The following is a 26,396-nucleotide window of genomic DNA, read 5'->3' on the forward strand; positions in this document are numbered from 1 at the left end:
GCCTCTTCCTATCTCTTCCAATCGTCACTGCTTAATCCTCCTCATCCCGACCGTGATGCTACCAAATCGCCCCTTCCTATTCTACTGATGAAAGTGCGTATCTTGCATTGAATTCCATATCTATCACGATAGATTAAATAGTGCTAATTAAGTTGTTGATTACATACTGTCCATAACTCCATATCAATACTTGAAAGTAAAATTACATTTTGACATAGTTTTTACAAACCTAATCTCCACCCCTGACTCGCTCGAGATACACACATCGGGCGCGACTTGTGGTCACGACGTACGGCTGATCGCCGTTAGGGTAATCGAACGACAGCGGCCAGGATGGTAACTTAGCGAGCCACCACAGCTCTCTGAACTTGCATGCCCCTCGTCCTTGACACTCTGCTCCGCTGGCTGCAACAGCTACCGTCCTCTGTTCCAGGTGGTGAAGCGCAGGACGATCCAGTCGAGGACGGACTCCGGCACGGCGGCGGTGATGCACCACATCAGCTGGTGCAGCAGTCCACCCGGCGTGCAGAGCGGCCCGCCGCGTCCGATCCACGCCACCGCCGCGCGCGCGTAGGTGTCCGTGCTCACCTTCAACGGCGACACGCTAAGCCCCACCTCCTCCTCCAACTTCGCCAACATCGTCGTCTCCACGAAGAACGGCGTCTACAATTAAAGCACATCGCACACACGTCGCCGCGAGCAGGCCGTAACATTTGTTTTTTCTCTCTTCAGATTTCATCAGAATCTGTGTGTACAATGATCACTAAACTCAAACTTAATTGGTTACCTGGCATTGCACATGGATCCCTTTGTTCGCATACTCGACGTGAAGGCTCCGGGAGAACTGAGCCACGTACCTGCATCTCACGCACATGTATATATAACATGAATTGTACATGTTGTAATATGTCATTTTGTGTTTGGTGAATGTACGACATGTATTTACCGTTTGGTGGAGGCGTACATGGTGTAGAGGGGGAAGGACGGGATGGCCTCCGACGCCGCTGAGCCGAGGTTGACGACGGCGCCGCCCCTGCCCCGCTCCACCATCCCGGGCAGCACCGCCGCCGTCACCTCTGTCACCGCCGACACGTTCACCCGCGCCATCCTCACCCACTCCTCCACGTCCGCCTCGTGGAGGTACACCGCGCCGGGCCTCCCCTCGCTGGCGTTGTTCACCACCACCCCGACGTCCAGCCCCGCCACGGCCTCCCGCAGCCGCCGCAGCGGCTGGTCGCCGTCCGGGGTCGAGGCGAGGGACAGGTCGAACACCACGGCCTTGGTCTGCACCCGGCCGTGGCGGGAGCGGATCGTGCCGGAGATCTCCCGGAGCCTGGCGGGGTCACGGCCGACGAGCACGAGGTTGAGGCCGCGGCGCGCGAGCTCCAGCGCCATGGCGCAGCCGATGCCGGACGTCGGCCCGGTGATGACGGCCCACGCGCCGTACCGGCGGAGGTCCTTGGGCCCGCCGAGGCAGATCGCGACGTAGGCGAGGAGGCGCAGCGTGACGCCGGCGACGTAGGCGGCGCCGAGGAAGGCCAGCGACTGGAACCACCACGCCGGCGCCGGCGCTGGGTCGTCTTGCCGGAACATGCCGTAGAAATGGCTAGCCATCATTTGATCCGACCGCAATGCACAGCTCTCTTCGGCGTCATTTGCACATAGTTGTGCGCGCGTATCTGTGGGTAGAGCTAGGTTTTGTTCGTTAATGTGTAAATGTGTTGACGTGGACGTATATGGGCGATATATGTGTAAATGTGTTGATTTGGAATGGTTACCCGCCAACTAATTAGTTCCAAGTTGCAACAATAATGTGGCAACAACTAGCTAACAGTCGCGGAGGGCTCAAAAACTAAGTTGTTAGCAAGAACAGAGGCTTTGATCACAGAAAAGTATAGTTTTAAAGTTTCATTTATTAGATTCATATTCAAAACTACTTCCTTATGAATATGCTTTTATATTCGGAATTGCTTAAAAAAATTTCGCAAGTTTTTTCTCTAAAAGTTTTAGATTTGTGGTCATAGGATCGCCTTGAGATTTGTGCATAAAGGGAAAAGATTACTAGAAAGAAATTTTCACACATAACACGCGTAAAATCCCGATGCGAGCCAACCAAACCATACTTAAATATAAGTTTTATATAAGTTATATCATAATTAAAATGTATTTACAATACAGTTACAATGTAATTATACTATAGTTATATCTAATAGTTTTGCACTAAAAAAACTTGCGATAATTTCTTATATACTCACTTTATATTACATAACTAATAATATTCCAGTGTAGCAATTATCAAGAGTGTCATAACTAAACATAAATATGTCTTATATTTTGAACTGGATGGAGTAGCCAATGGTGATTATCAGTTCATTTCGTTAGTTTTCTTGGAAATACTTGTTTACACCCAAATTTGGCATCTATGGACGAAATAGGGGAAAATTGTCAAAGTTTGGAAAGTGCCGGGTTTCCTTCACAGGGCCGGTCAGACCACAGGTATGTGGGCGGTCTGGCCGACTAGTAGGGCCGGTCTGACCGCAGTTTTCTATTTTTCTTTTATCTTTACTTTTCAGCAATGTTTTCTATTTTACCATAGTTTTAGCCCATCTTTGTCGATTTGCACCGTAAATCGTCCGCCGCTGCTGCGAGAGTGCGACACCTTTATGTAGGTTTGTCCTGAAAACCTTCCGTTTTACCCACGAGACGGGTAGTTATCCTCTTATCGATCAAAATCAGCCTACTCTAAATCGGCTCCGCTAGCCGGTTTAGTTGTTTTTTCTACAAAACCCATCTTGATTTGGCCTTTTGGCTAGATCAAGGTGGTTGGCGACTCTATATCACCGCAAGGCGTTTAGGTGCTACGATCGTGCTTGTCGACTTATCATAAAAAATTGCCAACAATACTAACCATAAAATAGATTTCGGTTCTTCAAAGTATCAAACCATTAACCAAGCTGAAAGCTAGTTAATTAATCGGTACGTTAGTTTGACAACGATGGCTAAAACCACCTATAGGCCATATACTAATGAGATATAATAAAAGTACTGAGCAAATTAATGCACAATAGAGAGTTATCAATTTTCACGTGCAGATATGTTAAGGGGTCCATCAGTTAAAATGCATTTTCGCATGCTGTTTTTAACTGCAATTGAAAAAGTGATTATTGCAGGCAAGACTAAGTTACCATCCGTCTGAAACCTATAGGCGCTCTTGTACAGAAAAATCCATTCTATAGTAGTATAGCTCTCGGCCCAAACGGTTCACGGCGGCAGACTGGTGTTGGTGTGATCCTATGCAGACGTCGTCCACTAAATCATGACCCACTTTTGCCAACATTTCCACTTAAACCGGTGTACTCATTACTTACTTTGTACTATTATTTTAAAATAATACACTATTTTAAAATAAAGTTTACACAATTATATTGTGCACCTATCAAATAAACAATTTAAAATCTATATACGTGCACTTAAACCGATGGACCCATTATTTAAAACATCGTATCTATTTTTTATTACATTGGACTCTTATTCTCAAATAATACACTGTTTCAAAATAAAGTCTACACCATTATATTGTGTACCTGTTAAATTAGTAATTTAAAATCTATATTAACTAATTTACACTTATACTAGAACCGATGACCCATCATTTAAATCATCGGATCTATTATTTGCAAATAAATAAAGTGTCCGAAGTTCTCTTTTTGGCCCGCTGCACAATGCACGTCTGCACCTTTGCCTTTCGCACACGTGACAAGCGTTGTGTGTGAGGCATCTAAGGTGATCACGACCGCTGCAACGCTATTGCTTTGCCACATATCAAATCATATATGGAGATGATTAATTTTGTTAATAACATAAAAAGAAAATTAAAGGTGTGATGCAACGAGAGAAGAATTAAGCACCGTGGGTTATGTTTTTTCCAACACTTAGCTCTGTTTAAGCTAAAAACGAGAGTTGGTTATAGAATAATTATAATGTATTGTGTTATGTCGTATTTGGATTTTGTACTATTTGTTCGTATAGGTGAAAGAAATTATTATGTTATAAATGTGAGCACAATATTAACGAATAACAATAGAACTCTTACTAAGACAAGGGTGTTATAAGGGAGTTTAAGATTCTCTTTTTTCCCGATTCTATAGTTTGGATTTTAGTTTGCACACTTTCCAAGTTTATAAATGGTGTCTTTTTAAACGACAATTTAACTTTTTAGAAGCCAATTCATTCGTTTATACCCTCAAATAGCTACCACGCAAATAAGATAATTCATCAATTTCAGCTGTCCTAAAACCTAAGTAGCACTTTTTTTTCATGCGAGTCATGGTGATCAGTAAATTGGGGATCAACCGATAATCAAAGTCGTAAGATGAATATGTAAGAGCTACTATGAACAATTGTAAATAGGTGTCAAAATTAATTACTATTAATTAGACACATAGTTAATTATTTATATAAACATGGACGAAGCTGGACAAATATTACCATATGCCCCATACATATATATTACATGGTTAATATTCTAATTACATGTGTTAAGTCCTTTAAATTTTCTTAAAATGCTCTCAAGCTACCACATGGTGCTCTAATAAATTAGAGAAAGTACTATAAATTCTAAAAAAAAAAGCAAAGTATCTATTATTTAATTTTCACTTAAATCGGTACGTTCAATATTATAAACTATTAGATTAAATTGATCTTGGAACAAACTAAATACTACGAGGTCCTACGTGGGTACGCACCTACATACGCGGCATAGGTACGCACCTACATACGTGGGTACGTGCGCTTTCCCTCCCTTTTTTCATTTTTCCCTTTCTTCTTTTTTTTCCATACATACGCTTCCCTCCCTTTCTAACTATATCATGCGTCTTCATGAGACGATTTAATCACAAGAATTTTGAGTTAAACATGATTCAAAAGTCACAATAGTTTTTTATTTACTCGAAAAAAAACATGATTCAAAAGTCGTAAGTACTTAATGTATCTCCTACTCAAAATTTTGTGAATGGTTTTCTAAGATATCTTAAGCAAAATAGAACCCTTAAATTATTATGAAATAACATTATCCAAACTTTAGTTTGCCCTTAATCTATTAGATGAAAATTTTGAACAAACAATAATCTTAGCTTGCAATAATATAAGTGCCCGCGTATGCGCGCGGGCCACCTTCCTAGTGTGAATAAAATGGGCAACAAACAATATATCGGCAAGTGTACTTTTCGAAGACACATTTATTTGTTGGCAATTCTTTAGCATCGCATAATCTGTCGATAGAACTTGTCACTCTGATCCGCTGAAACGACGCTTTCTGTTCCAGGTGGTTAAGTGCAGGAGGATCCAGTCGTGGACGGAGTCCGGAACGGCGGCGGCCATGCGCCGCAGCAGCTGGTGCCGGACGCCCGGCGTGCAGAGCGCGCCGCCGCGGCCGATCCACGCCACCGCCGCGCGCGCGTACGCGTCCGGGGTCACCGTGAACAGCGACACGCCGCCCGCCGCCTCCTCGAACCTGAACATCAGCCTCGTGTCCACGAGGAACGGTGCCTGCATGCATGCACATACATAAGAGCCATACATACTCCTATTTGATTCCCTATTTGCATGCACATACTTTCCAGATTTTATCAGAATCTGTCAATGAGTAAATGATTCAACTGAAAGTTACGAATTATATTTCTGATGAATTAAGTTACCTGGCATTGCACATGGATCCCTTTACTTGCATACTCGACGTGAAGGCTCCGGGAGAACTGAGCCACGTACCTGCTAGAAACGAACCAGCCGGTCACCACTAGTACAGAAAACCATATATGTAACGGTTGGGAAGACCTAATAGGTAATGGTTTTGATGCCGGCACCTATTAGTCAACACTAATGATCAAAGTCGGTGGTATCGGTTTCCAAACTGGCGCCTATGTGATATTGTAGGTGCCGGTTTCGATAAAGAATCGGCACCTATAATAGAGAAAGTGCTGCCCTCGCAAGCATATAGGTGCCGATTCTGTACCAAAACCAACACCTATAATACTTCATAGGTGTCGGTTTTGTGTTTATAACCGACACCTTAATTTACGAAGGTGTCGGTTTTTAGATTATAACGGGCACCTATAATACTGTAAAAAAATAAGCCGGTCTACAGAATATCTATACGATCTTATAGACATCGGTTCGATGTCTATATAGTTTTATAGGTATCGGTTCTTGTAGAGGTTGGTGGGAAATACAGTATAGGTGCCGATTTTTACCTATATGGCCGATCCTTATGAACATTTTTGTAGTGGTGCATTCTCATGCATATGTATGACGTTGTGTGTACTGATATAAATATGGTGTCGTAAGTTGTTTCATGTCACTTTGTTTACTACTCACTTTGTTCTAAAATTACTCAACATAGTACTAATAAAACAATAAATTTGTATAATATAAAATTTGTTATATCTCGTACTATGTTGTTTATTTTAGAAGCTGTTGTCGTGGGTACGTACCGTTTGGTGGAGGAGTACATGGTGTATAGGGGTAAGGACGGGATGGACTCTGACGCCGCTGAGCCGATGTTGACGACAGCGCCTCCCCTGCCCCGCGCCACCATCCCCGGCAACACCGCTGCCGTCACCTCTGTCACTGCTGACACATTCACCCGCACCATCCTCGCCCACGCCTCCACGTCCGCCTCGTGCAGGTACACCGCGCCGGGCTCCGCCACGCCTGCATTGTTCACCACGATCAACTCCGACAGAGACGCGATCGTGTCGGAGATCTGCCGGAGGATGGCCGGGTCACGGCCGACGAGCACGAGATTGAGGCCGTGACGCGCGAGCTCCAGCGCCATGGCACGGCCGATACCGGACGTTGGCCCGGTGACGACGGCCCACTCGCCGTACCGGCGGCGGAGGTCGCCCTTGGGCATGCGGGGGAGGCAGAGCCAGAGGTAGGCCAGGAGACGGAGCGCGACGAAGCCGACGTAGGCGGCGCCGACGAAGGCCCGCAAGATGAACCACCACGGCGTCGCGATGTCTTGCCGGATCAACAAGACGTGACTAGCCATGATGATTCCGGGCTCTTCTTCGCCACTGTACAGGGCGCCGCGTTTGCACGATATAAATATGTGTGTAACAGTAAATGGCGCAGCACTGTGGAGAGCGACTTGGAACGGTTACTCGCCGAGTTGCTAACCAACAAAAACTGGCGGGATGCAAATTAAAGCATGGGAGAATCTATAATGCACAGGAAGTAATAATTTCGCGGCGTGATTAGGCACCAAGGAAGCTGCTGTAGATCGTTAATGTGACAGTGAAATTAATTAGATTAAACGTGCTGCTCTGCGGTGTTTGGCCGGAACGGCGCATGACGCGGACCACCGAAACTTGGGGATGCAGTCGGCACTCGCACTGGTGCACTGTCACACAACACGTGATGGAATAAACAGGGCCAACAACTTACCTCCCTAGTACAGATCTACACATTATTCCTGATGAACTATCCATGTCGGATTAATGACTACAGCAGATGACCCATCACTGATAGAATGTCAACTTTGTTGGATCCTAGTCTAACACGTCTCGGATAACATTTGATGGGTCACAACCATGCTCCGTCATGTATAACAAGTCATCCGTAACGGGTGTAGTGAGATGATTCGTAAAAAATGAGAGCACTCATCCGTGATGGGTCTTAATTACCACCCATCACAAATAATGTTATCTGTGAATGATTGTTGTTACGAACCGCCACGGATAAGGAAAAATTTAAATTTTTGAAATTTTTAAACAATCTAAGATAGCCTATATGAATGTATGAGATCTATAACTTTAAAACTGACAACATTTAAATTTAAGATAGTTTATATGCCCAAATATGTATTATATGAGGTGAGATTTATTTTGAAAAACGTAATTTTGAAGCCAACCATATCCTCACGGCTAATCCATCCCTCCCCTTCCATAGCCACAGTGCCACACATCAATCCCTTTGACCCAGCCACTGCCAAGCGATCTGGCGAACTTCACTCCGGCGCATTCCTTCCCTGGCGGTCTGCATCCCTCCTCTCACTGTCTACTCAGCATCAGATTGGTACCATACAGCAACTCAATATCTCGGGAAATATATATCAAGCCAACGAGGCGAGGAGCCAAGAAGCAAGTGAAATGAGAGCCGAGGAGGAACTGAGCGTGATCGCACAAGGTGTTGGACGCTGGTCGTACATCGCGTGCACCGAGCAGGTGGCCAGCTACAGGATGGCAGCGGTGAAGAGGGAAAGGGAGCGCCACCGGTGCATCGTGCCGTGGACGCGGCGATGCTGGGCCTGCGGCGTACCCTTGGAAAGTCGAGAGGAGAGGGGACAAGTATCATGGGTTTGAAGCCTGAGCCGACGATGTCGAGAGGAGGAGCTGGGTGTTGCTTCGTGGTGCTGCATCTGCATCCGTCGGTGTGTTAGATTACGGTTGGCTACCTTACTAGGCTAGGCTGTCCAAAACCAGGAGTTACGAGCTAACCGATATAGAGGTGTCATCATCTGATGAAACTAGACAATTTATCCTCCTCCACTAGGGGTGAAAACGGAGCGGATGTTATCCGATCCGATCCGCTCCGAATCCGTCCGATGTGAGGATTTGGCAAGGGTTTTTAGATATCCGGCCGGATGCGGATGCGGATTTTGTCATGCGGATGTGGTATGAACAGCAAACAGGGAGAGGATTTGGCACAACTCAAGCACAATCATGCTGGCTATCTTCAATTAAATATATTCCAGGATTACATGAATGGAATGTAATTACATAAAAAGGAAGGTGATAGAGGACTTTCTATACGTGTCTCAATCACCAAATATAGAAGATACTATGCTATCTTTGACACCCCCCGCAGTCGAGACGTGAGGTTCCCGTACGCAGAGACTGGACCGAAAATCCTGAAAAAGCTGAACTGGTAGTCCCTTTGTCATGATGTCGGCGAACTGATGAGACGACGGCATATGAAGGACACGAACAAGGCCAAGAGCAACTTTCTCACGAACAAAGTGGATGTCGATCTCAATGTGCTTCGTACGTTTATGTTGAACAGGGTTGGCGGAGAGATAGACGGCACTGACGTTGTCGCAGAAGACCACTGTCGCAGAGCGGAGAGGGGTGCAGAGTTCATCCAAAAGCTTGCGAAGCCAACAACACTCAGCGACAGCATGAGCGACAGCACGATACTCCGCTTCGGCACTGGAGCAGGAGACCATGGCTTGCCGCTTGGAGGACCAAGAGACAAGATTATCACCGAGGAAGACACAATAACCTGATGTTGAGCGGCGCGAGTCAGGGCAACCAGCCCAATCGGCGTCGCTGTAGGCTGTGAGCGTCGATGCCGTGGTAGCATGGAGAAAGAGCCCTTGATCCAGTGACCCCTTGACATAGCGCAAGATGCGCTTGACCAAGGCCAAGTGAGCGTCACGCGGAGAGTGCATGTGTAGGCACACTTGCTGGACGGCGTAGGCGAGGTCGGGCCGGGTGAGAGTGAGGTACTGCAAAGCCCCGGCGAGGCTTCGGTACTCCGTTGGATCACGGAGAGGTTCTCCATCAGAAGCCGAGAGCTTGGCCTTGGGTATCCACCGGGGTGGCCGTGGGATGGCACTCGGCCATGCCAGCCCGCTGGAGAAGGTCGACGGCGTACTGTCGCTGAGACAGATGAAGGCCGTTGGGGGTGCGCTGGACGGAGATGCCGAGGAAGTGGTAGAGATCCCCAAGATCCATCATGGCGAACTCGTCATGGAGACGACCAGTGAGGTGGTGAAGTAGCCGTGTCGAGGAGGCAGTGAGGATGATGTCGTCGACGTAGAGGAGGAGATACGCCATGTCAGCCCCGTTCATGTAGATGAATAGGGATGTGTCCGAGGCCGATGGAGTGAAGCCAAGTGTGCGAATGTAGCTGGCGAAGCGTTGATACCACGCACGAGGGGCCTGCTTGAGGCCGTACAATGACTTGTGGAGGTGGCAGACGTAGTCGGGGTGGACGGGGTCGATGAAGCCAGACGGTTGTTGACAGTAGACCGTCTCCTCCAAATTGCCATGGAGGAAGGCATTCTTCACGTCGAGTTGGTGAATGGGCCACCCGCGGGAGATGGCGAGGCTGAGGACGACTCGGATTGTAGCCAGCTTGACGACAGGACTAAAAGTCTCATCATAGTCGATGCCGGGCTGCTGCGAGTACCCGCGAACCACCCAACGCGCCTTGTGCTGAGCGAGGGAGCCATCTGCATGAAATTTGTGTTTGAAGACCCATTTACCGGTGACGATATTGACCCCAGGGAGACGAGGAACCAGGGTCCATGTGTTGTTGTGAACCAGCGCCTCATATTCGTCACGCATTGCATGGAGCTTGCAAGGCGGTGCGGTACGTCTTCGGGAGCGGAGCGGCGTCTTTGTGGACGGTCGAGAGATTGAGGCAGTCAATTGGTTTGACCACCCCCACCTTCGCACGAGTCACCATCGGATGAGGGCCAGGAGCAGGCCGTGGGAGAGCGCCGCTCTCGGACGGCGCCCCTGGAGGATGGCACGTAGATGCGGACGACGATGGCGCGTCATCGCCCGCTGGTGGTGGACTGGCGGCAGCGATCCGCCCAGCTGATGGAGAGGTCGCACCAACCGGCCCAGTGGACGAGAATGGCCCATCTGGAGGCGAGCCAGGCAGCGTCGGCCCAGCGGGCCGTGGAGTCGGTGGCGAGGCCAGCCCAGCGGATGGTGAAGCAGGCCGTGGAGTCGATGGTGGCGAGGCCGGCCCGTGGTCAGGAGCACGTGCACCAGGACCCGGGCGTGGGGAGGGTGGCCCTCCAGCAGGGGCACCCTGTCCGTGGGCTGCAGCTGGCCCAACACCTTGTCCAGGTGCATCATCCTGGAAGGACAAGTCCATGTCTAGTGAAGAAGACTTCGATGGTGCTGCAGCAGTAGAGAAAGGAAAAATCGTTTCATCGAAATAAACATGTCGTGAAACAAGAACCCTTTTTGTGGTGAGGTCGAGACACCGGTACCCCTTTTGGGAATGAGGATACCCGAGAAAAACACAAGATGTGGAGCGAGGGGCAAGTTTGTGTGGTGCTGTGGCGGATAAGTTAGGGTAACACAAGCAACAAAAGACTCTAAGATGGTCTAGGGAGGGTGAAATACCGAACAGGCGCTCAAAGGGTGTGGCGAACTGAATGGGTTGACATGGACGACGATTGAGAAGGTAGGTTGCAGCGGAGAGAGCCTCGGCCCAATAGGAGCCGGGCATATGGGCCTGAAACAGAAGACAGCGAATGATGTCATTGGTAGAACGGATAGAACGTTCAGCCTTACCATTCTGTTGGGAGGTGTAGGGACAGGTGGTGCGGAGAATGATGCCATGGCTGTCGAAGAAGGACAAAATGGCGGAGTTGAGAAACTCACGGCCGTTGTCGGTCTGAAAACACTGCAGTGGGAGATGAAATTGAGTATGGACATACGAGACAAAAGACTGAAAAATGGGAAAAACGTCAGACTTTTGCTTCAAAGGAAACGTCCAGTAAAAGTGAGAGTAGTCATCAACAATAATAAGATAGTAACGGAAACCAGAATTACTTAATAAAGGTGATGTCCACAAATCACAATGTAGTATTTGAAAGGGAGCAGTTGTAATAGTACGAGAACAACCAAACGGAAGCCGAACATGTTTGCCTAGCTGACACGCATGACAAGAATGTGTACTATTTTTATTGTAGGAAATAAAAGAACGCTTCTGCAGGTGCTGAAGAACATCGCGTCCAGGGTGGCCCAAGCGACGATGCCAAAGGTCGACTGAAGGGGCGGTGGCGAGGAGGGCACGTGGACTGGTGGGGACGACGTTGGGATGGAATCGAGTGGCGACGGCAGGAGGAATGGTGTAGAGATCGCCGGAGCTATTGAAGCGAAGTCTCACGGTCCCCGTCCATAGGTCCTTAATAGAGAAACCAAAAGGGTCAAACTTGATGGAGACAAAGTTGTCACGAGTAAAGCGACGAACAGAGAGTAAATTTGTAACAATGGAAGGAACAACAAGAATATTATCTAGTTTAAAGGAGTGTAGAGAGGTGCGCCCAACACGAGTAACAGGTACAGACGAGCCATTTCCAACTGTGACTGTGGTGGGGTGGGAGGGGTTTTGAGAGGAATGGAGTATACCATCAGAGGAGGCCATGTGGGAGGAAGCACCGGAGTCAACAACCCAGCCACTGTTATAAGGTCCCTGCAACGACATGTTATTAATCGCAGAGATCAAACCAGACTGGTCCTAGGCCGGCTGGCCCATGGAGTCGTTGGTGACGAAGGCCTGCTGCTGCTATGGCAGATAGTTGGGCCGAGGTCCGAGGAGGCCCGGTCCACCAACTGGGCACCAGGAAGCGAACCAGGGCTGCGGTGGTGCGGTGGGCCACGAAGCGGCGGCCCACTGTGGGTAAACAACCCACGGTCCAGTGGGTGGGCGAGGGTTACCAGACCCGGTCTGGTCGCCCCCACCGCCGCCACCCCCTGCGCGGTTGCCAGACGAGGCAGGAACACCGCCACTGCCGTTGGAGTTGCGGCCTCCGGATCCGCCGTTGCCACCACTGCTTCCTCCGCTCCCACCGCCACCGCCACCGGTTCGCTTCCCCTTGCCGTTCCCGCGCCCTTTTCCTCCTCCACCCCCATTGTTGGAGAAAGAACGGCCGCCGGACGAGGAGTCGGAGGTGGCGACGAGGGCAGTGGTGTTGGTGGTGATGCTGTCAGCGGTGTGGCGCATTTCTGCCAGCAGCAGCGCCGAGCGGGCACGGGCGAAGGTGGGGAACGACGTCTGCAGGGGAAGGAGGTCCGCCTGGGTGGAGAAGCGGGGACTGAGACCACGGATGAGGTTGAGGACGAGTGCGCGGTCGGTGACGGGCTCGCCGAGGTCGCGGAGGGAGTCGGCGAGAGTCTTGAGGCGACGGCAGTACTCCGTCACCGTCATGTCGCCTTGATTGAGACTGCGAAATTCGGTCTCGAGGTAGATGATGCGAGTCTCCTTGTTGTCTCGGAAAAGGTCCTCCGCAGCAAGCCACAGAGCGTGAGCGCTCTGCTCGGGCTCCATGATGATGTCCAGGACGTCGTCGGCGATGGAGTAGTAGAGGGCGGTGAGGACGGCGAAGTCGTCTTGGGCCCAGGCGGCATCGTGAATGGGGGGGATCGGGCCGACGATGTGTAGGAGAAGAGCGAACTTGCCGAGGAATGCCACGAAGAAGGTACGCCACTTGGTGTAGTTGTGGTTTTTCATCTCTAGGGTTACAGGCACATGCGTCCTGACACTAGCGATGGTGAGTGCTGCTGCTGCAGGTCCGTGGGGAACGACGACGGCACCACCGGCGGCAGCACCGGCAGCGGCACCCGCAGCGGGAATGACGATGGCACCACCAGCAGGGGCACCGGCGGCAGCGCCCGCGGCTGCAGCGGCCTCGTTGTTGGGACGGAGCTGATGATCCATGGAGAGGCAGCGGAAGAAGGGATCGGGAAGTTTGGGGTGGAAGAAGCAGAATACCTGCTCTGATACCAAGCAAACAGGGAGAGGATTTGGCACAGTTCAAGCACAATCGTGCTGGCTATCTTCAATTAAATATATTCCAGGATTACATGAATGGAATGTAATTACATAAAAAGGAAGGTGATAGAGGACTTTCTATACGTGTCTCAATCACCAAATATAGAAGATACTATGCTATCTTTGACATGAACGATATCCGACGGATGCGGATTATCCGATATTTTAATCGGATTATCCGATGTACTGTTTGGCGGATAATCCGCAAATTTCAGGCCACACAACAACTTTCAGGCCCACCTAGCTAGCCCAATAGCCCAACCTGGCCTAACCTAATCCTCTCCTCATCCCCCAGATCCGTCTCTAGCTCTCTCTCTGTGCCGTCCCTCAGCTGTCAGTCGAGGAGTCGGAGAGAGTAGCGCGGTGGCACGGCGTGACGGCGACCCTGCGCGGTGGCCGCTCCTCCCCAACACGCGCCAGGCCGATCTTCCTCCCCAACACGCGCCAACCACTCCTCCTCGGCTAGTGCCGCCGCCGCTGGCTGCAGGCTGCTAGCGCCGCCGCCGGCTGCAGGAGGCTGCTAGCTGCTCACTGCTGTGTGTTTTGTGCTGTACGCCTGTACTACTACTGCTGTATGCCTGTATGCAGTATGCTGCGTGTAGCACCACTGCATAGGGGTGCTCTACTGCTCTATGCTTGCTGTTGTTGTATGCCTGTATGGCTTGCCTCATGCCGATGACTTTTATTTTTACATTTTAACGTAGTGACCGGTGAACTATTGAACTGAACACTTATATTATGTTTTTGATGGATCATGGATGTATCTTGGATTATTTTTACTAGTGAACTATTGAACCGAACACTTATTACTTATTGTTATACTATTACTATTGAACTGAACGCAATGAACTAATAATGTTTTGCCATCGTATTGGGGCTAAATGTATTGCCGCCCTCTTGTTGTATGGATTGAATACAAACTTAACATCCGATAACTTTTTGTCCGTTTCCGAACCGAGTCCGCACCGACTCCGCACTGAATCCGACGTTCGAAATAATCCGCTCCGCATCCGCATCCGCACGTCATCCGCACCCGCTCCGCATCCGCTTAAAAAATATGGTTTAGGATATGGTATAGCTATTATCCGTCCGAATCCGCTCATTTTTCACCCCTATCCTCCACGGTTTTATGGTGATTTCATCCTAATTCTCTATGGAAATGGGACAATGTGGTGTGTGGACTGTGATATGCAGATAGCAGCTCCATGCGGGAATCTTTTGTATTTTCATTTTTTCACTGGCGTTTTATTAACCGCCTTTAGAAAGGAAATTCAGCCACCTATAAAAACTAATTATGTAGTAGTATGTAGCAGAAAAAAGATACACAAACCATGTGAATATGCGGCACTCCGACAAATCACATTACTGAGTATCGTCGTATGCATGAATTTCAAAGAACGATGCACCGGTACAAAACACCACGAACGTGACGGTGCCTGTTTTCTTAAACACACACCTCGTGTGTCGATCACACACGCGTAACTCGGTGTTGTCACTGGAAATCGACCAATAGTTCATTGATAAGTTATGCCGATGTTGGTATATGTAGATCTTTCACAACGAACATTGAACCGTAATTCTTGGACATGATGTGTGATCCCCAGGGTTTACCTTATCGTTTGGACCAGGGTTACCACCACCCCGCGGTAGGACGATAACCATGATAATCGCCTAAAATCACACAAAAATCACATCCAAAAATTCGAATTCAAAACTCGTCAGTTTCGCTGTTTCACCGCGATAATTGCACGGTTTACCGCGATAACAGCGATATCCGTACGGTTATCACGAGCTGTGTAGCTGAAATCATGTAAATAAAAAATAAATAGGGAAAAAAATCAAAATTATGGTTGAATATGTGTAGAAAACTAGAAATTGAGAATAATTGGAAGAATACGTAGGATACTTAACGCCCAATATTTTCTTCATTTTTTTAATTTGTAAACTATTTTCGGTTTTGTCCACAAATTTGAATCTAGCTTTCTCTATTTCAAAAAATTTCTTTACCATTGGCAATTACAAATTAAGAAGTACATCCATGATTTTTTTCAATTTTTTTTAATTTTTTTTCCGGAATTTTGAATTTGGTGAAAATTCTTCCAAACCATATCGCCGGTTTCCCTACCGTACCCGCGCGGTAAGCGCGATAATCACGCGATAAGTGAAACGATCCCCTTGATCACTACCTTCCGATCCTGGGAGATTGAGAGAGAAAACACGTCGTTTTCCGTGCGCAAGCTTTTCAAACTACTGAACGGTGTATTTTTTTGCAATAATTTTCCATAGGAAAGTTGCTTTAAAAAATCATATTAATCAATTTTTAAAATTTAAAATAGTTAATACTCAACTAATCATACGTTAATGACTCACCTCGTTTCTTAATCTTCTCTTTTCCTCTCCTCTCAAACACTCCCCATATATACTATTTGGGATAATTAAGACTCCTCTGCAAGTACTCGTTGTTATGTTCGTTGATACTACTAAATCAATACCAAACGCCAATCGCCAGCGCTACACCATGGTCCAATTTTGTCAACAGAAGTTAATTGGGAAAATACTAGATCTCGGAACCGATTATGTGTATGCAAATATGCATAAAATGGGCAACAAACAATTTCTCGGCAATTGCACTTTTCGAAGACACATTATTTATTTGTTGGCAATTCTTTAGCATCACATAATCTGTCATCTGTCACTCAGATCCGCTGAAACAACGTTTTCTGTTCCAGGTGGCTAAGCGCAGGAGGATCCAGTCGTGGACGGAGTCCGGCGCGGCGGCGGCCATGCGCCGTAGCAGCTGGTGCCGGACGGCCGGCGTGCACAGCGCGCCGCCGCGGCCGATCCACGCCACCGCCGCGCGCGCGTACGCGTCAGGGGTCACCGTGAACAGCGATACGCCGCCCGCCGCCTCCTCGAACCTGAACATCAGCCTCGTATCCACGAAGAACGGCGCCTGCGCGCATGCACATACATAGCATCATACATACTCCTAGCTATTTGATTCCCTTATGCTTTCCAGATTTCATCATAATCTGTCAATGAGTAAACTCAAATGGAAGTTACAAATTATGCATGGGGGGTGTTTAATTAGATCTAAGGCTGTAAAGTTTTGATATGTCACATCAGATATTAATTATATAGGGTGTCGCATAAGGTATTCGGGCACTAATAAAAACTAATTACAGAATCCGTCAGTAAACCGCGAGATGAATTATTAAGTCTAATTAATCCGTTATTAGCAAATGTTTACTGTAGTACCACATTGTCAAATCATGTAGCAATTAGATTTAAAAGATTCGTCTCGCGAATTAGTCGCAATCTTTATAATTAATTATTTTTTAGCCTATATTTAATATTTCATGTAGGTGTTCAAACGTTCGATGTAACATGATAAAAAATTTTAAAGTAAGATCTAAACAGGGCCTCTTTACAGATTTCTGATAAATTAACTTACCTGGCACTGCACATGGATCCCTTTACTTGCATACTCGACGTGAAGGCTCCGGGAGAACTGAGCCACGTACCTGCTCCATCGAAATGAACAGGCCGGTCACTCTCATGGTCTATTCATATGTACACAAGAGTATAATACCACTGATCTAAAGTATGGTGTTTTTAAGTTATGACACATGTCACTTTACGTGTGTACGAACCGTTTGGTGGCGGCGTACATGGTGTAGAGAGGTAAGGTCGGGATGTACTCCGACCCAGCCGAGCCGATGTTGACGATGGCGCCCCTACCCCGCGACACCATCCCAGGTAGCACCACCGCCGTCACCTCCGTCACTGCCGACATGTTCACCCGCACCATCCTCACCCACGCCTCCACGTCCGCCTCGTGCAGGTAGACGGCGCCGGGCTTCGCCACGCCGGCGTTGTTCACCACCACCCCGACGTCCAGCCCCTCCACCGCCTCCCGCAGCCGCCGCAGCGGCTCATCACCATCGGGGGTCCAGACGAGGGACAGGTCAAACACCACGGTCTTGGTCTTCACTTTGTGGAGAGACCTGACCGTGCCGGAGATCTCCCGGAGGATGGCTGGGTCACGGCCGACGAGCACGAGGTTGAGGCCGTGGCGCGCGAGCTCCAGCGCCATGGCACGGCCGATGCCGGACGTTGGCCCGGTGACGACGGCCCATTCGCCGTACCGGCGGCGGAGGTCGTCCTTCGGCCGGTGACACCGGCAGAGCGCGAGGTAGGCGACGAAACGGAGCGTGACGGTGGCGGCGTAGGCGGCGCCGACGAAAGCCAGCGAGAGGAACCACCACTGCGCCGGCGCCGTCTCTTGCCGGATCATGAAGACATGACTAGCCATGATGATTCGCTCTCTCGCTCTCTCTTCCTCCCCACCGGCGGGGTTGTACAATATAAATGTGTAGCATTAGCATGCAGTCTAGCCGGCCATGGCGCGGTTGAGAGCGATTTGGAACGGTTACTCGCCGAGTCGCCAAAACTATATCACCAAACAGGCCAGATATATGCGATATATAGTGTGGAAATATATGACGGAACGCATGCGGCACGGACTAATGCACACGAGTAATAATTTGGCGGTGTGATTAGGCACGGTAGGAAGCAGTAGTGTGTGTTAATGTCACAGTGAATTGAAATGAAATAAAACCGGCAGGACGCGGACCACTGAAACTTGGGATCGATCACTCGCACTGGTACACTGTCACAAGGGCAGGTGGATGGCATAAATAGGGGCCAGGCCGGATCTAGGATTAGTGAGGAGGAGGCTTATCATCTTCTTCCTACTCCAGCCCTCTAGTCCTTTTCCACCTTTCATATCTCCTTCTCTTCATGGGATTCCACTGGGATAGAAGGGTTTGAGCATTGAGCTCTCTGGCTCATACGTTGGATTCGTTCGTAAAGAGGGTCAACAACTGGCTGTAAATATATTGTATGGTTGTTTTGCTAAAAATATAAGGCGTCATTTTTTACTTTCATTTTAGTATATATGTAATATCTCGTGTTTGTTCTTTTTCCCCAAAATTCCAAATGAATGGCTTAGGGTTTTCAAAGGGAGAAATTTTATTGTTACGGAGAAAGCACTTATAAGACCAAAATCTTACAAGTGTATTTGAAAATATCGAAAATATGATATCTTATGGTATTTTCTTAAGATGATAAAATTACACTTTTAAAGGAAGTCCAAGGAGAATACTTTCTTCCCAACAGCCTCATAGTAGGGTTGATCTCTAATGATCTAACGCACCAAAAGAGAAGGTACAAGGGAAAAGGTATTAAAAGGGTGGGCCAGATATGAAAAGTGGAAGGTTAAAAGATTGAGTTTCATAATTGATTTATGAGGTTAAGGGCAAATGCATATTTTCTTTTTTTTCAATATATGTATATTTATGTACGATCCGTTCTGAACTCCCGATCCGTTCCACTTCCAGGCATCGGTGGAGGTGGCTGAGGCTGAGGCGTCGACGACCACGAGCTCACGGCGGCCGCACCCGCCGTTGCCGCTTTTGAGCGCTCCTCCCCGATACGTTCCCGGTTGATTCTGATTGTAATCTCCCCTCAAGTCTGGGCGGCTGCTTGAGTTTCAGTTTCAGTGGTGGTGATTCTCTTGCACCTGTACTAGTTGGCAATCCAGAGGTAGACGACGAAGTTGACAGCATTGAGAACGGTGAGCAGCCAGAAGAAGTAGTCGAGATGGCCGCGGTTGAGGTTGTCGGGGATCCATCCGAGGCCGCTGCCCCTGGTGGATATGGCGGTGACGATGACTGATGAGTAGCGTGCTGAGGTAGTTGCCGAGCACTGACGCTTTATGAATTATCGGTGGATATTAATTGATTAAGGAGGCACCTCAGTTACCTTTCAAGCACTGTAAAAGATCTCTTATCCACACTATATATTTAGGGAGGGTATGGGTAGAAAGGATTTTAGTTTTGGGTAGGGAAGGGTAATACCCATTACTTCCTTCGTTTCACAATGTAAGTCATTTTAGCATTTCCCACATTTATATGGATGTTAATGAATCTAGACATATATCTATATGAATGTGAAAAATGCTAGAATGACTTACATTGTAAAACGGAGGTAGTAGTACTCACTTTATCCATACCCATTTTATATATGTAGAACTCAGTCTCAAAATTTTAAGACTTGCGTTTACACTATAAAAGCTTATCAAATTTGGTTGAATTTCGTAGGAATAAAATATTATACAGAGAAGCAACTTTGTGCAAGTTTTTGAGCCATTTCTAATAATGTGGGGCCACATGGATTTTACATACCCATTGGATATGAATAAGCTAATTATGAAATGGTTATGAGTAAAATTAGGTACAGATATAGGTTACTCGTACCCTCTCTAGTGAGAGGCCTACCTCGTAGTAATTCCACCCATCGTATTTAAATCCTCCCAAAACCTTAATTTGTTCCGAATGAGTCCTTAGTTAAAACTTGACGCCCAGCCAGCTGCAAGGCCTCCTGCTTGAGCCACCCCAAACACCACGGTCCACGGGCTTGGTCTGTACGACTTACTGTACGCTGTCATCGCGAGGTCACCACGGATCGTGCCGGAAGCTGAAGATTTTCCGGAGATTAATGGACAGCGTCGAGCTGAATGTAATTAAGAGCATCATCAACGGAATGTGTATAATCTATCCCAAAATTATATCATTGGGTTTTCTAAATTGAAAATAGAAAGAGAAAAACTTCTTTCTATAAGTGAAAGCCTAAATTTAATCCTTAAAAACTAAAAATGGACCCTCTTATTGAACAACCAACCAAATATTTGTTTTTCCACTGACCCGTGTAAAAAAAATATCGCTTCTCCAAGTGCGCGATCTTCTCTCCCCGTGTACAAAGAGAAAAACCTCACGGAAAATAGGGATTTGGGTCGCTCTCCCTCAAATGAAGAGCGAAGAATATGGAGATGGAGTTTTCAAAAAAGAAAAATAGTATCAAGATAGGATTTTTTTTCACCAAAATTCTAAAAAATTAGGATCGATGATACTCCCTCGGTCCCATTTTAACTGCAACCATGAGTTTACGTGTCCAACTTTAATCGTCCATCTTATTTGAAAATTTTTTATAATTACTATTTTTGTTGTTATGAGATTATAAAACATGAATAGCACTTTACTCGTGACTTATGTTTTTAATTTTTTTTTAAAAAAAGATTAAATAAGACGGATGATTAAAGTTGGTCGCGGAAAACCATGGCTATACTTAAAATAGAACCAAGGGAGTAGTATAAAAGGACTGTTGTTGATGCTTATAACGAGCACTAGGCTGACGCCCGGGCGCATAGGCCGTTCGGTTCGTCGTTGAGCTGGCAGGCTAGCGCATCAGCCGTCTGGCATGGACATGGACATGGAACGGTTACCTGCCGATTGGCACGCAGCAGCTACCCGCAAATTGCACGAGTAAATTTAAGGGATAATTAGGCAGAAGAGGATAGATAGGTACATAGCAGAGTGTGTGTCGTCCGTGCACATGGTTGTTTTGATTCCAATGTTCAATTTAGTAATACATAGGGTGAAAATATTATTTATCATGTTTAACAAAATTTACTATCATTGTTTCCCGGTAAAATCCGAAGTAAACTGTTAAAATACACATATTAAAAATATTACTCTGTTGGCTTAAAAATTATACTTCGTGTTATATTATAAGTTGTACTAACTCTTTTTTTTCAAGTTTATCAAGTTTGTACTAAAATATAAAAACATTCTCAATACAAAATAAATATATTATCAAAATATATTAAATGTTAGTTTTAATGAAACAAATTTGGTGTAGTACATGTTGCTAAATTTTTCTATAAACTTCATCAAATTTTTAAAAAAATGCTAATAAAAAAAGGGACAATTGCATATATGCCCCCACTTTCGAAGCCAATTGCTGTTTTACCCCTACTTTTTAGGGTTTGCACTTTTACCCTCACTTTTTGAATTTCAAGCAGCCATCTACCCTCAGTTGTAACAGCCGTTTGGTGGGTCCCACGATGTTGTGTTAAAAAATACAAAAGGAAATAAAAAAATGTTTTAGGAAATATGATATTACGTTTATACCCCTAAAGGAATGGATAGGATGAGTGAGTCTCCTCCCACCACCGTGCGTCGGTTTCCTGGAACCGTAGCGCCGATTGAGACCAGGTGGCGGCGGCGGCAGCGTACGCGCGGCGCGGAGGCTGCGGATCGAGGGGGCGGAGGCGGCGGGTACGAACCGGCGGCGGTGGCGGCGTGCGCGCGGTGCGGAGGCGGCGGCCCTGGGCGCGCGCGAGCCGGAGGCGGCGGGCACGAGGCAGCGGCGCCGGCCGTGGGCGGGCGCGTGCCAGCTACTGTGCGCGAGGCAATGGCGGCCGCAGGCGTGGTCGAGGCGGCGGCGGCCGCGCGGTCGCGTCGAGGGCCAGCCGGCGTGGTTGAGGCTACTACCTTTTTTATTTTGGAACAATTCACAACCGTGTTGTATTTTTTTAATAAGAACAACCCTGTTGTATTATCTATGTACTACTAAATGTGGTATCAATTGTGCATACTAACATCGTAGTCTCGATTAACTGACAGGCGTTGACCTGTAGTTTAGGGGTTCAGAGTGAATGCACGAGCTTTGGCCGGTCAAAGCCTCACATTATAACACTCACACAAGCTGAAAAAAAATGGGGCAAAATCACAAAAAGACTGAAAAAATGGGGGCAAAACTGCAATAACCACCAAGGGTATATATATATGTCGTTTGTTAGTTGTGACTGTTAGAGGGGGTACATGGCTGCTTCAGATTAAAAAATGAGGGTAAAAGTGTAAACCCTAAAAAATAGGGATAAAACAACAATTGGCTTTGAAAGTAGGAGCATGGATGCAATTACCCCATGAAAAAATAAATGCTAGCGAGTAGCAACTTCTAGTGTTAAAAATTTATCCCAAAATATCAATTTCTTTACTGGAGAAAGTATACCAAACATTAAATATTTTGGTACCTCAACTTACCTAGTACTTGCTGGAGGTAGTAAATAATTGCCGTACTTCAGAAGGACGGTAAAACTATCCCCCTCTTTACTTAGGCCCTGTTTAGATGGGACTAAAACTTTTAAGTCCCTATCACATCGGATGTTTGAAAATTAATTATAAATATTAAACGTAGACTATTAATAAAACCCATCCATAATCTTGAACTAATTTGCGAGACGAATCTAATGAGCCTAATTAATCCATGATTAGCCTATGTGATGCTACAGTAAACATTCTCTAATTATAGATTAATTAGGCTTAAAAAATTTGTCTCGTGAATTAGCTTTTATTTATGTAATTAGTTTTGTAAGTAGTCTATATTTAATACTCTAAATTAGTGTCTAAAGACAGGGACTAAAGTTAAGTCTCTGATCTAAACACCACCTTACTCTCTTGTTATAGCCAATCACAAATACATAATCATCTTCCGTGTTTATTTTTCCACCTCGTAGCTAATCTTAACCGATCACAAACATTCCTCATTTAATTTCACCTATTTTTTTATCATCATGTAAAACTCTTAAAAATCATTATATTTTGATATTAAGGAAGTACAGTAAATATAAATATAGGTGATATGTACGCTTAGTACTGTGTATATATATAGTACAATGCAACTGCTGAGTGCTGACTCGCTTTTATAGACTTAGGCTTCGTTCGTTCCCGGGTGATACAGGAGATTGAGAGAGAAAACATCTCGTTTTCCGCGTGCACGCTTCCTAAACTATTAAACGGTACGTTTTTTGCAAAAAAAACTCTATAGGAAAGTTGTTTTAAAAAAATCATATTAATCCATTTTTAAAATTTAAAATAGTTAATACTCAACTAATCATAAGCTAATAGCTCACCTCGTTTTGCGTATCTTTCCAATCTCCCCAATCTCCGTTTTACGTATCTTTCCAATCTCCCCAATCTCCTCAATCCCCTCCTCCTCAAACACACCTTAATGTAGTACAGCGTAAGATGGTCGTCACTCATCTCAATTTGTTTTTTTAATTTTACTCAACATTTATATCCAACAGGATAAATATAGTTTTTTTAATTGGGAACTTAATTTGAATTTTGGATCTTGAAGTATTACTCGGGTCACTGTAACCCATCAGGCTACGTGCCCTTTTGCACTGGAATCAACTCTGTGCTGCGAAGACGGAGATGGCGCCCTCGATGCTCTGATCCGCCGAAAGCAACGTCCTCTGCTCCAGGTGGCTGCGCAGGAGGATCCAGTCGAGAACGAAGTCCGGCGCGGCGGCGGCGGCGGCGCACCACAGCAGCTGGTGCCGGACGCTCGGCGTGCAGAGCGGTCCGCCGCGGCCGATCCACCCCACCGCCGCGCGCGCGTAGGCGCCCGGGGTCGCCGTGAACGGCGAGAGGCGCCTCGCCTCCACCAGGTTTTCCACCATCCTCGTCGCCACGAAGAACGGCGCCTGCGCATGTATAAAAGATAATTGGCGTAAATTTGTTATTGTTATTCAAGTTTGTGTGTGTGTGTTTGGCTGCAAATTTCATCGGATCCGATCCTGTCAGTAATGAGGAGAAGGTTATAGATTGGTCGGTCGTCAATTACCTGGCATTGCACATGGATTCCTTTACCTGCATACTCGACATGTAGGCCCCGGGAGAATTGAGCAACGTACCTGCTCGAAATGAATGCAGTCAATAATACAGGTCATGCTGCATGCAGCGCAGTTGAACTTAAAAAAAAGGCGAGTTTAAATCTGAGGTTGTGTTTAGGTCACGCTGAAGTTTGGTTGAAATTGATACGATGTGATAGAAAAGTTGTGGTTGAAAATTGGAAGTTAATTTGGACAAAAACTTTGGAACTAAACAGGTCTTAGTGCACATAATAGGGAGGACGCTATTACGCGGGTGGTCGCGTGCCCACCGCGCTGTGGGTTTCTTGGACCCCACCTCCTCTAGTATAATATTTATATGTATGCATATCGATATATACAATATATATTATATTTTTTTATACTTTTGGTGTATAAAAGTATATATACACGTATACAAACTTTATATGTGTATGCGTACATATTCAAAACATAAAAAAACAAAAAAGAACACGAATACAAAGTTTGTATATGTATGTATAAAAAATATACATGTATAAAAACTTTGTATATGTAGGTATAAAAACTGAACTGAAAAACAGAAAAACCAAAAAAAAAAACTGAGGAAAAAACAGACAGAGAAACCCGGAAAAAAAAAAGTAACTTGGTCAGGCACGGCATGGTACTCCTCGTGCCAAGCTGGGCGCTGGCACAGTGAAACGTTATCTGTACCGCTGTAGTAGCTTTGCTCTCCGTAGCCCATTTGGCTTCGCTATGATTTACATTAGAGAGGTTTTACGGTGTTTACATTTAAAAAAGATAATGATCCAACACTCCATAATAAAAAGTGCCACTTAAAAGGTATTTAAATATTAGCACATGTACTTAGATAGTAAGGGTAAAAAGATAATTTTCTAAGAGATAGAGAATGGTATAATTATAAGTACATAGGTACCACATCGGTATAGTCATTATCTTCAGGATGTTGTTTGCGTGTTCTTTTTGAGATTTACGTTTTTTTTCTTAATAACAGATTCGTACGGTAATCATACGTTACGTTATTTATATGTTTTGTAGAATTCACTAATTAAAAAAATTATATATCTTATGGAATTAAATAACTTATTTTATAATACCATTCACACACTTAGATTTTAATATTACCTAAAAATAACCATCTCCTTGATTTACTTCACATCTGATAAAATGGAAACTACCTCCTGCATGTCCATTTATTGGACATATATGTGCATACATGCCATCCATGGATTGCATGCCACTTTAGAAGGCCTGCAATGCCACAACGTCTACACCACATGCCAAATATCCATTGATATATATTCGTTGTAGATTGCATAGATGCTCAACCATGACGACTGTGTCTCCTTGCGAGTGCACCAATTCAAAATCTGGAAGAATAACAGGGGAGGAGAACTCATTCCAATCTCTTATATATGAATGAAATTGTGAGCTATGTAAATCACAAATCAACTGCGTAAATGAAATCTTGCGGATGCGCTTCGCTTTGCCATTGACCGGCTAACCTTGTCTCGCTTCAATCCTCAACCATATTGACAGTTCTCCCTCCTTTTTTTTCTAGTGAACCAATTCAAACCCTAGTAAGAACGAAACGATGTGGGAGAAGAGAAATAAAACATAACCTAATTTTTTTCTGTGTTGATCTAATCAATGCCTAGGTAGATTTATATTTTCTCTATCTTACCGTAACGATCAACGAAGTAAGGTATTCAATTCGGCAATAATGGCAATATTTCACTAGTTAATTACTTCATTGCCATTGGTTATGATAATTTTATTCCATACCTTGCCCCTCTCTTGATCAACGGTCCATATTACTCCACCTCTCAATACCTCTAAGTACCTCGCAAACACTGTAAAACCTCTCTTTACATTAACCGGTTAATAAACCAGGTAATGCAGTGGGATTTTGTAGATTGAAATTTCTACTCCCCTGTCCCAAAATATAAGCATTTTTAACATAGTGTCAAGTCAAACATTTTTAACTTTAATAATTAATAGCAAAAAAATAAAAAAAGATTAACCATGTAAAATTAATGTTACTAGATTTATCATTAAACAAACTATTATAATATGCAACTCTTTTTATTGAAAACATCTTAATTTTATAGATATTGATGGTCAAAGTAGCATCTCGGAGATCGTGTCAGGGTCAAAATGCTTATATTTTGAGATTGAGGGAGTATATGATATGGTCAGCATAAAACCCAAAATGAAAAATTCAAGCATGCGCAATGTGCAAGTGGATCTTACCGTGGGT

The 26,396-nt window shown here is 45.8% G+C and overlaps 4 protein-coding genes and 1 non-coding gene across 7 annotated transcripts; all 5 read right to left on the reverse strand.

Annotated features, from left to right (window-relative positions):
• Positions 1-152: 152 nt before the first annotated feature.
• LOC4340816 (very-long-chain 3-oxoacyl-CoA reductase 1) lies at positions 153-1,702 on the reverse strand. Its single transcript, XM_015787052.3, has 3 exons — positions 947-1,702; positions 788-857; positions 153-663 (listed from the first exon to the last, which is right to left on the reverse strand). The coding sequence occupies exons 1-3, from the start codon at positions 1,615-1,617 to the stop codon at positions 415-417; spliced, it is 990 nt and encodes a 329-aa protein (XP_015642538.1). The 5' UTR covers positions 1,618-1,702; the 3' UTR covers positions 153-414.
• A 3,327-nt stretch (positions 1,703-5,029) lies between these two features.
• LOC4340817 (very-long-chain 3-oxoacyl-CoA reductase 1) lies at positions 5,030-7,111 on the reverse strand. Of its 2 annotated transcripts, none has more exons than XM_015787111.3 (3): positions 6,489-7,111; positions 5,697-5,769; positions 5,030-5,547 (listed from the first exon to the last, which is right to left on the reverse strand). In XM_015787111.3, the coding sequence occupies exons 1-3, from the start codon at positions 7,046-7,048 to the stop codon at positions 5,287-5,289; spliced, it is 894 nt and encodes a 297-aa protein (XP_015642597.1). In that variant the 5' UTR covers positions 7,049-7,111; the 3' UTR covers positions 5,030-5,286. The 2 variants fall into 2 exon arrangements, with proteins under 2 accessions (XP_015642597.1, XP_015642598.1); XM_015787112.3 differs by having other exon boundaries at positions 5,697-5,766; positions 6,489-7,108.
• Positions 7,112-11,554: 4,443 nt separating this feature from the next.
• LOC136357066 (uncharacterized) lies at positions 11,555-13,578 on the reverse strand. Its single transcript, XM_066311814.1, has 2 exons — positions 12,156-13,578; positions 11,555-11,931 (listed from the first exon to the last, which is right to left on the reverse strand). The coding sequence occupies exon 1, from the start codon at positions 13,462-13,464 to the stop codon at positions 12,313-12,315; it is 1,152 nt and encodes a 383-aa protein (XP_066167911.1). The 5' UTR covers positions 13,465-13,578; the 3' UTR covers positions 11,555-11,931; positions 12,156-12,312.
• Positions 13,579-16,136: 2,558 nt separating this feature from the next.
• On the reverse strand, positions 16,137-18,052 carry LOC4340818 (very-long-chain 3-oxoacyl-CoA reductase 1). 2 transcript variants are annotated; one of them, XM_015787267.3, is made up of 3 exons: positions 17,232-18,052; positions 17,033-17,102; positions 16,137-16,531 (listed from the first exon to the last, which is right to left on the reverse strand). In XM_015787267.3, exons 1-3 carry the CDS (start codon positions 17,891-17,893, stop codon positions 16,271-16,273), a joined length of 993 nt encoding a protein of 330 aa, XP_015642753.1. In that variant the 5' UTR covers positions 17,894-18,052; the 3' UTR covers positions 16,137-16,270. The 2 variants fall into 2 exon arrangements, with proteins under 2 accessions (XP_015642753.1, XP_025881883.1); XM_026026098.2 differs by having other exon boundaries at positions 16,137-16,610; positions 17,232-18,040.
• A 5,786-nt stretch (positions 18,053-23,838) lies between these two features.
• On the reverse strand, positions 23,839-24,238 carry LOC107277109 (uncharacterized). The gene is made up of 2 exons (XR_010742143.1): positions 24,112-24,238; positions 23,839-23,971 (listed from the first exon to the last, which is right to left on the reverse strand). It is a non-coding gene; the product is annotated as an uncharacterized protein (transcript).
• Between the last annotated feature and the right edge of the window lie 2,158 nt (positions 24,239-26,396).

This window comes from Oryza sativa, chromosome 6 (genome assembly GCF_034140825.1).
Source record: "Oryza sativa Japonica Group chromosome 6, ASM3414082v1".
Lineage (NCBI taxonomy): Eukaryota > Viridiplantae > Streptophyta > Magnoliopsida > Poales > Poaceae > Oryza > Oryza sativa.

Bases quoted from the DNA above. Each gene is read 5' to 3' on its own strand.
- LOC4340816 (XM_015787052.3), bottom strand. From the start codon at position 1,617: ATGATGGCTAGCCATTTCTACGGCATGTTCCGGCAAGACGACCCAGCG. The intron at 858-946 runs GTAAATACATGT...CGTGAGATGCAG, and splicing joins ATGTACGCCTCCACCAAACG to GTACGTGGCTCAGTTCTCCC. The intron at 664-787 runs GTAACCAATTAA...CTTTAATTGTAG, and splicing joins GGATCCATGTGCAATGCCAG to ACGCCGTTCTTCGTGGAGAC.
- LOC4340817 (XM_015787111.3), bottom strand. From the start codon at position 7,048: ATGGCTAGTCACGTCTTGTTGATCCGGCAAGACATCGCGACGCCGTGG. The intron at 5,770-6,488 runs GTACGTACCCAC...GTTCGTTTCTAG, and splicing joins ATGTACTCCTCCACCAAACG to CAGGTACGTGGCTCAGTTCT. The intron at 5,548-5,696 runs GTAACTTAATTC...GCATGCATGCAG, and splicing joins GGATCCATGTGCAATGCCAG to GCACCGTTCCTCGTGGACAC.
- LOC136357066 (XM_066311814.1), bottom strand. From the start codon at position 13,464: ATGGATCATCAGCTCCGTCCCAACAACGAGGCCGCTGCAGCCGCGGGC.
- LOC4340818 (XM_015787267.3), bottom strand. From the start codon at position 17,893: ATGGCTAGTCATGTCTTCATGATCCGGCAAGAGACGGCGCCGGCGCAG. The intron at 17,103-17,231 runs GTTCGTACACAC...TCGATGGAGCAG, and splicing joins ATGTACGCCGCCACCAAACG to GTACGTGGCTCAGTTCTCCC. The intron at 16,532-17,032 runs GTAAGTTAATTT...GCATGCGCGCAG, and splicing joins GGATCCATGTGCAGTGCCAG to GCGCCGTTCTTCGTGGATAC.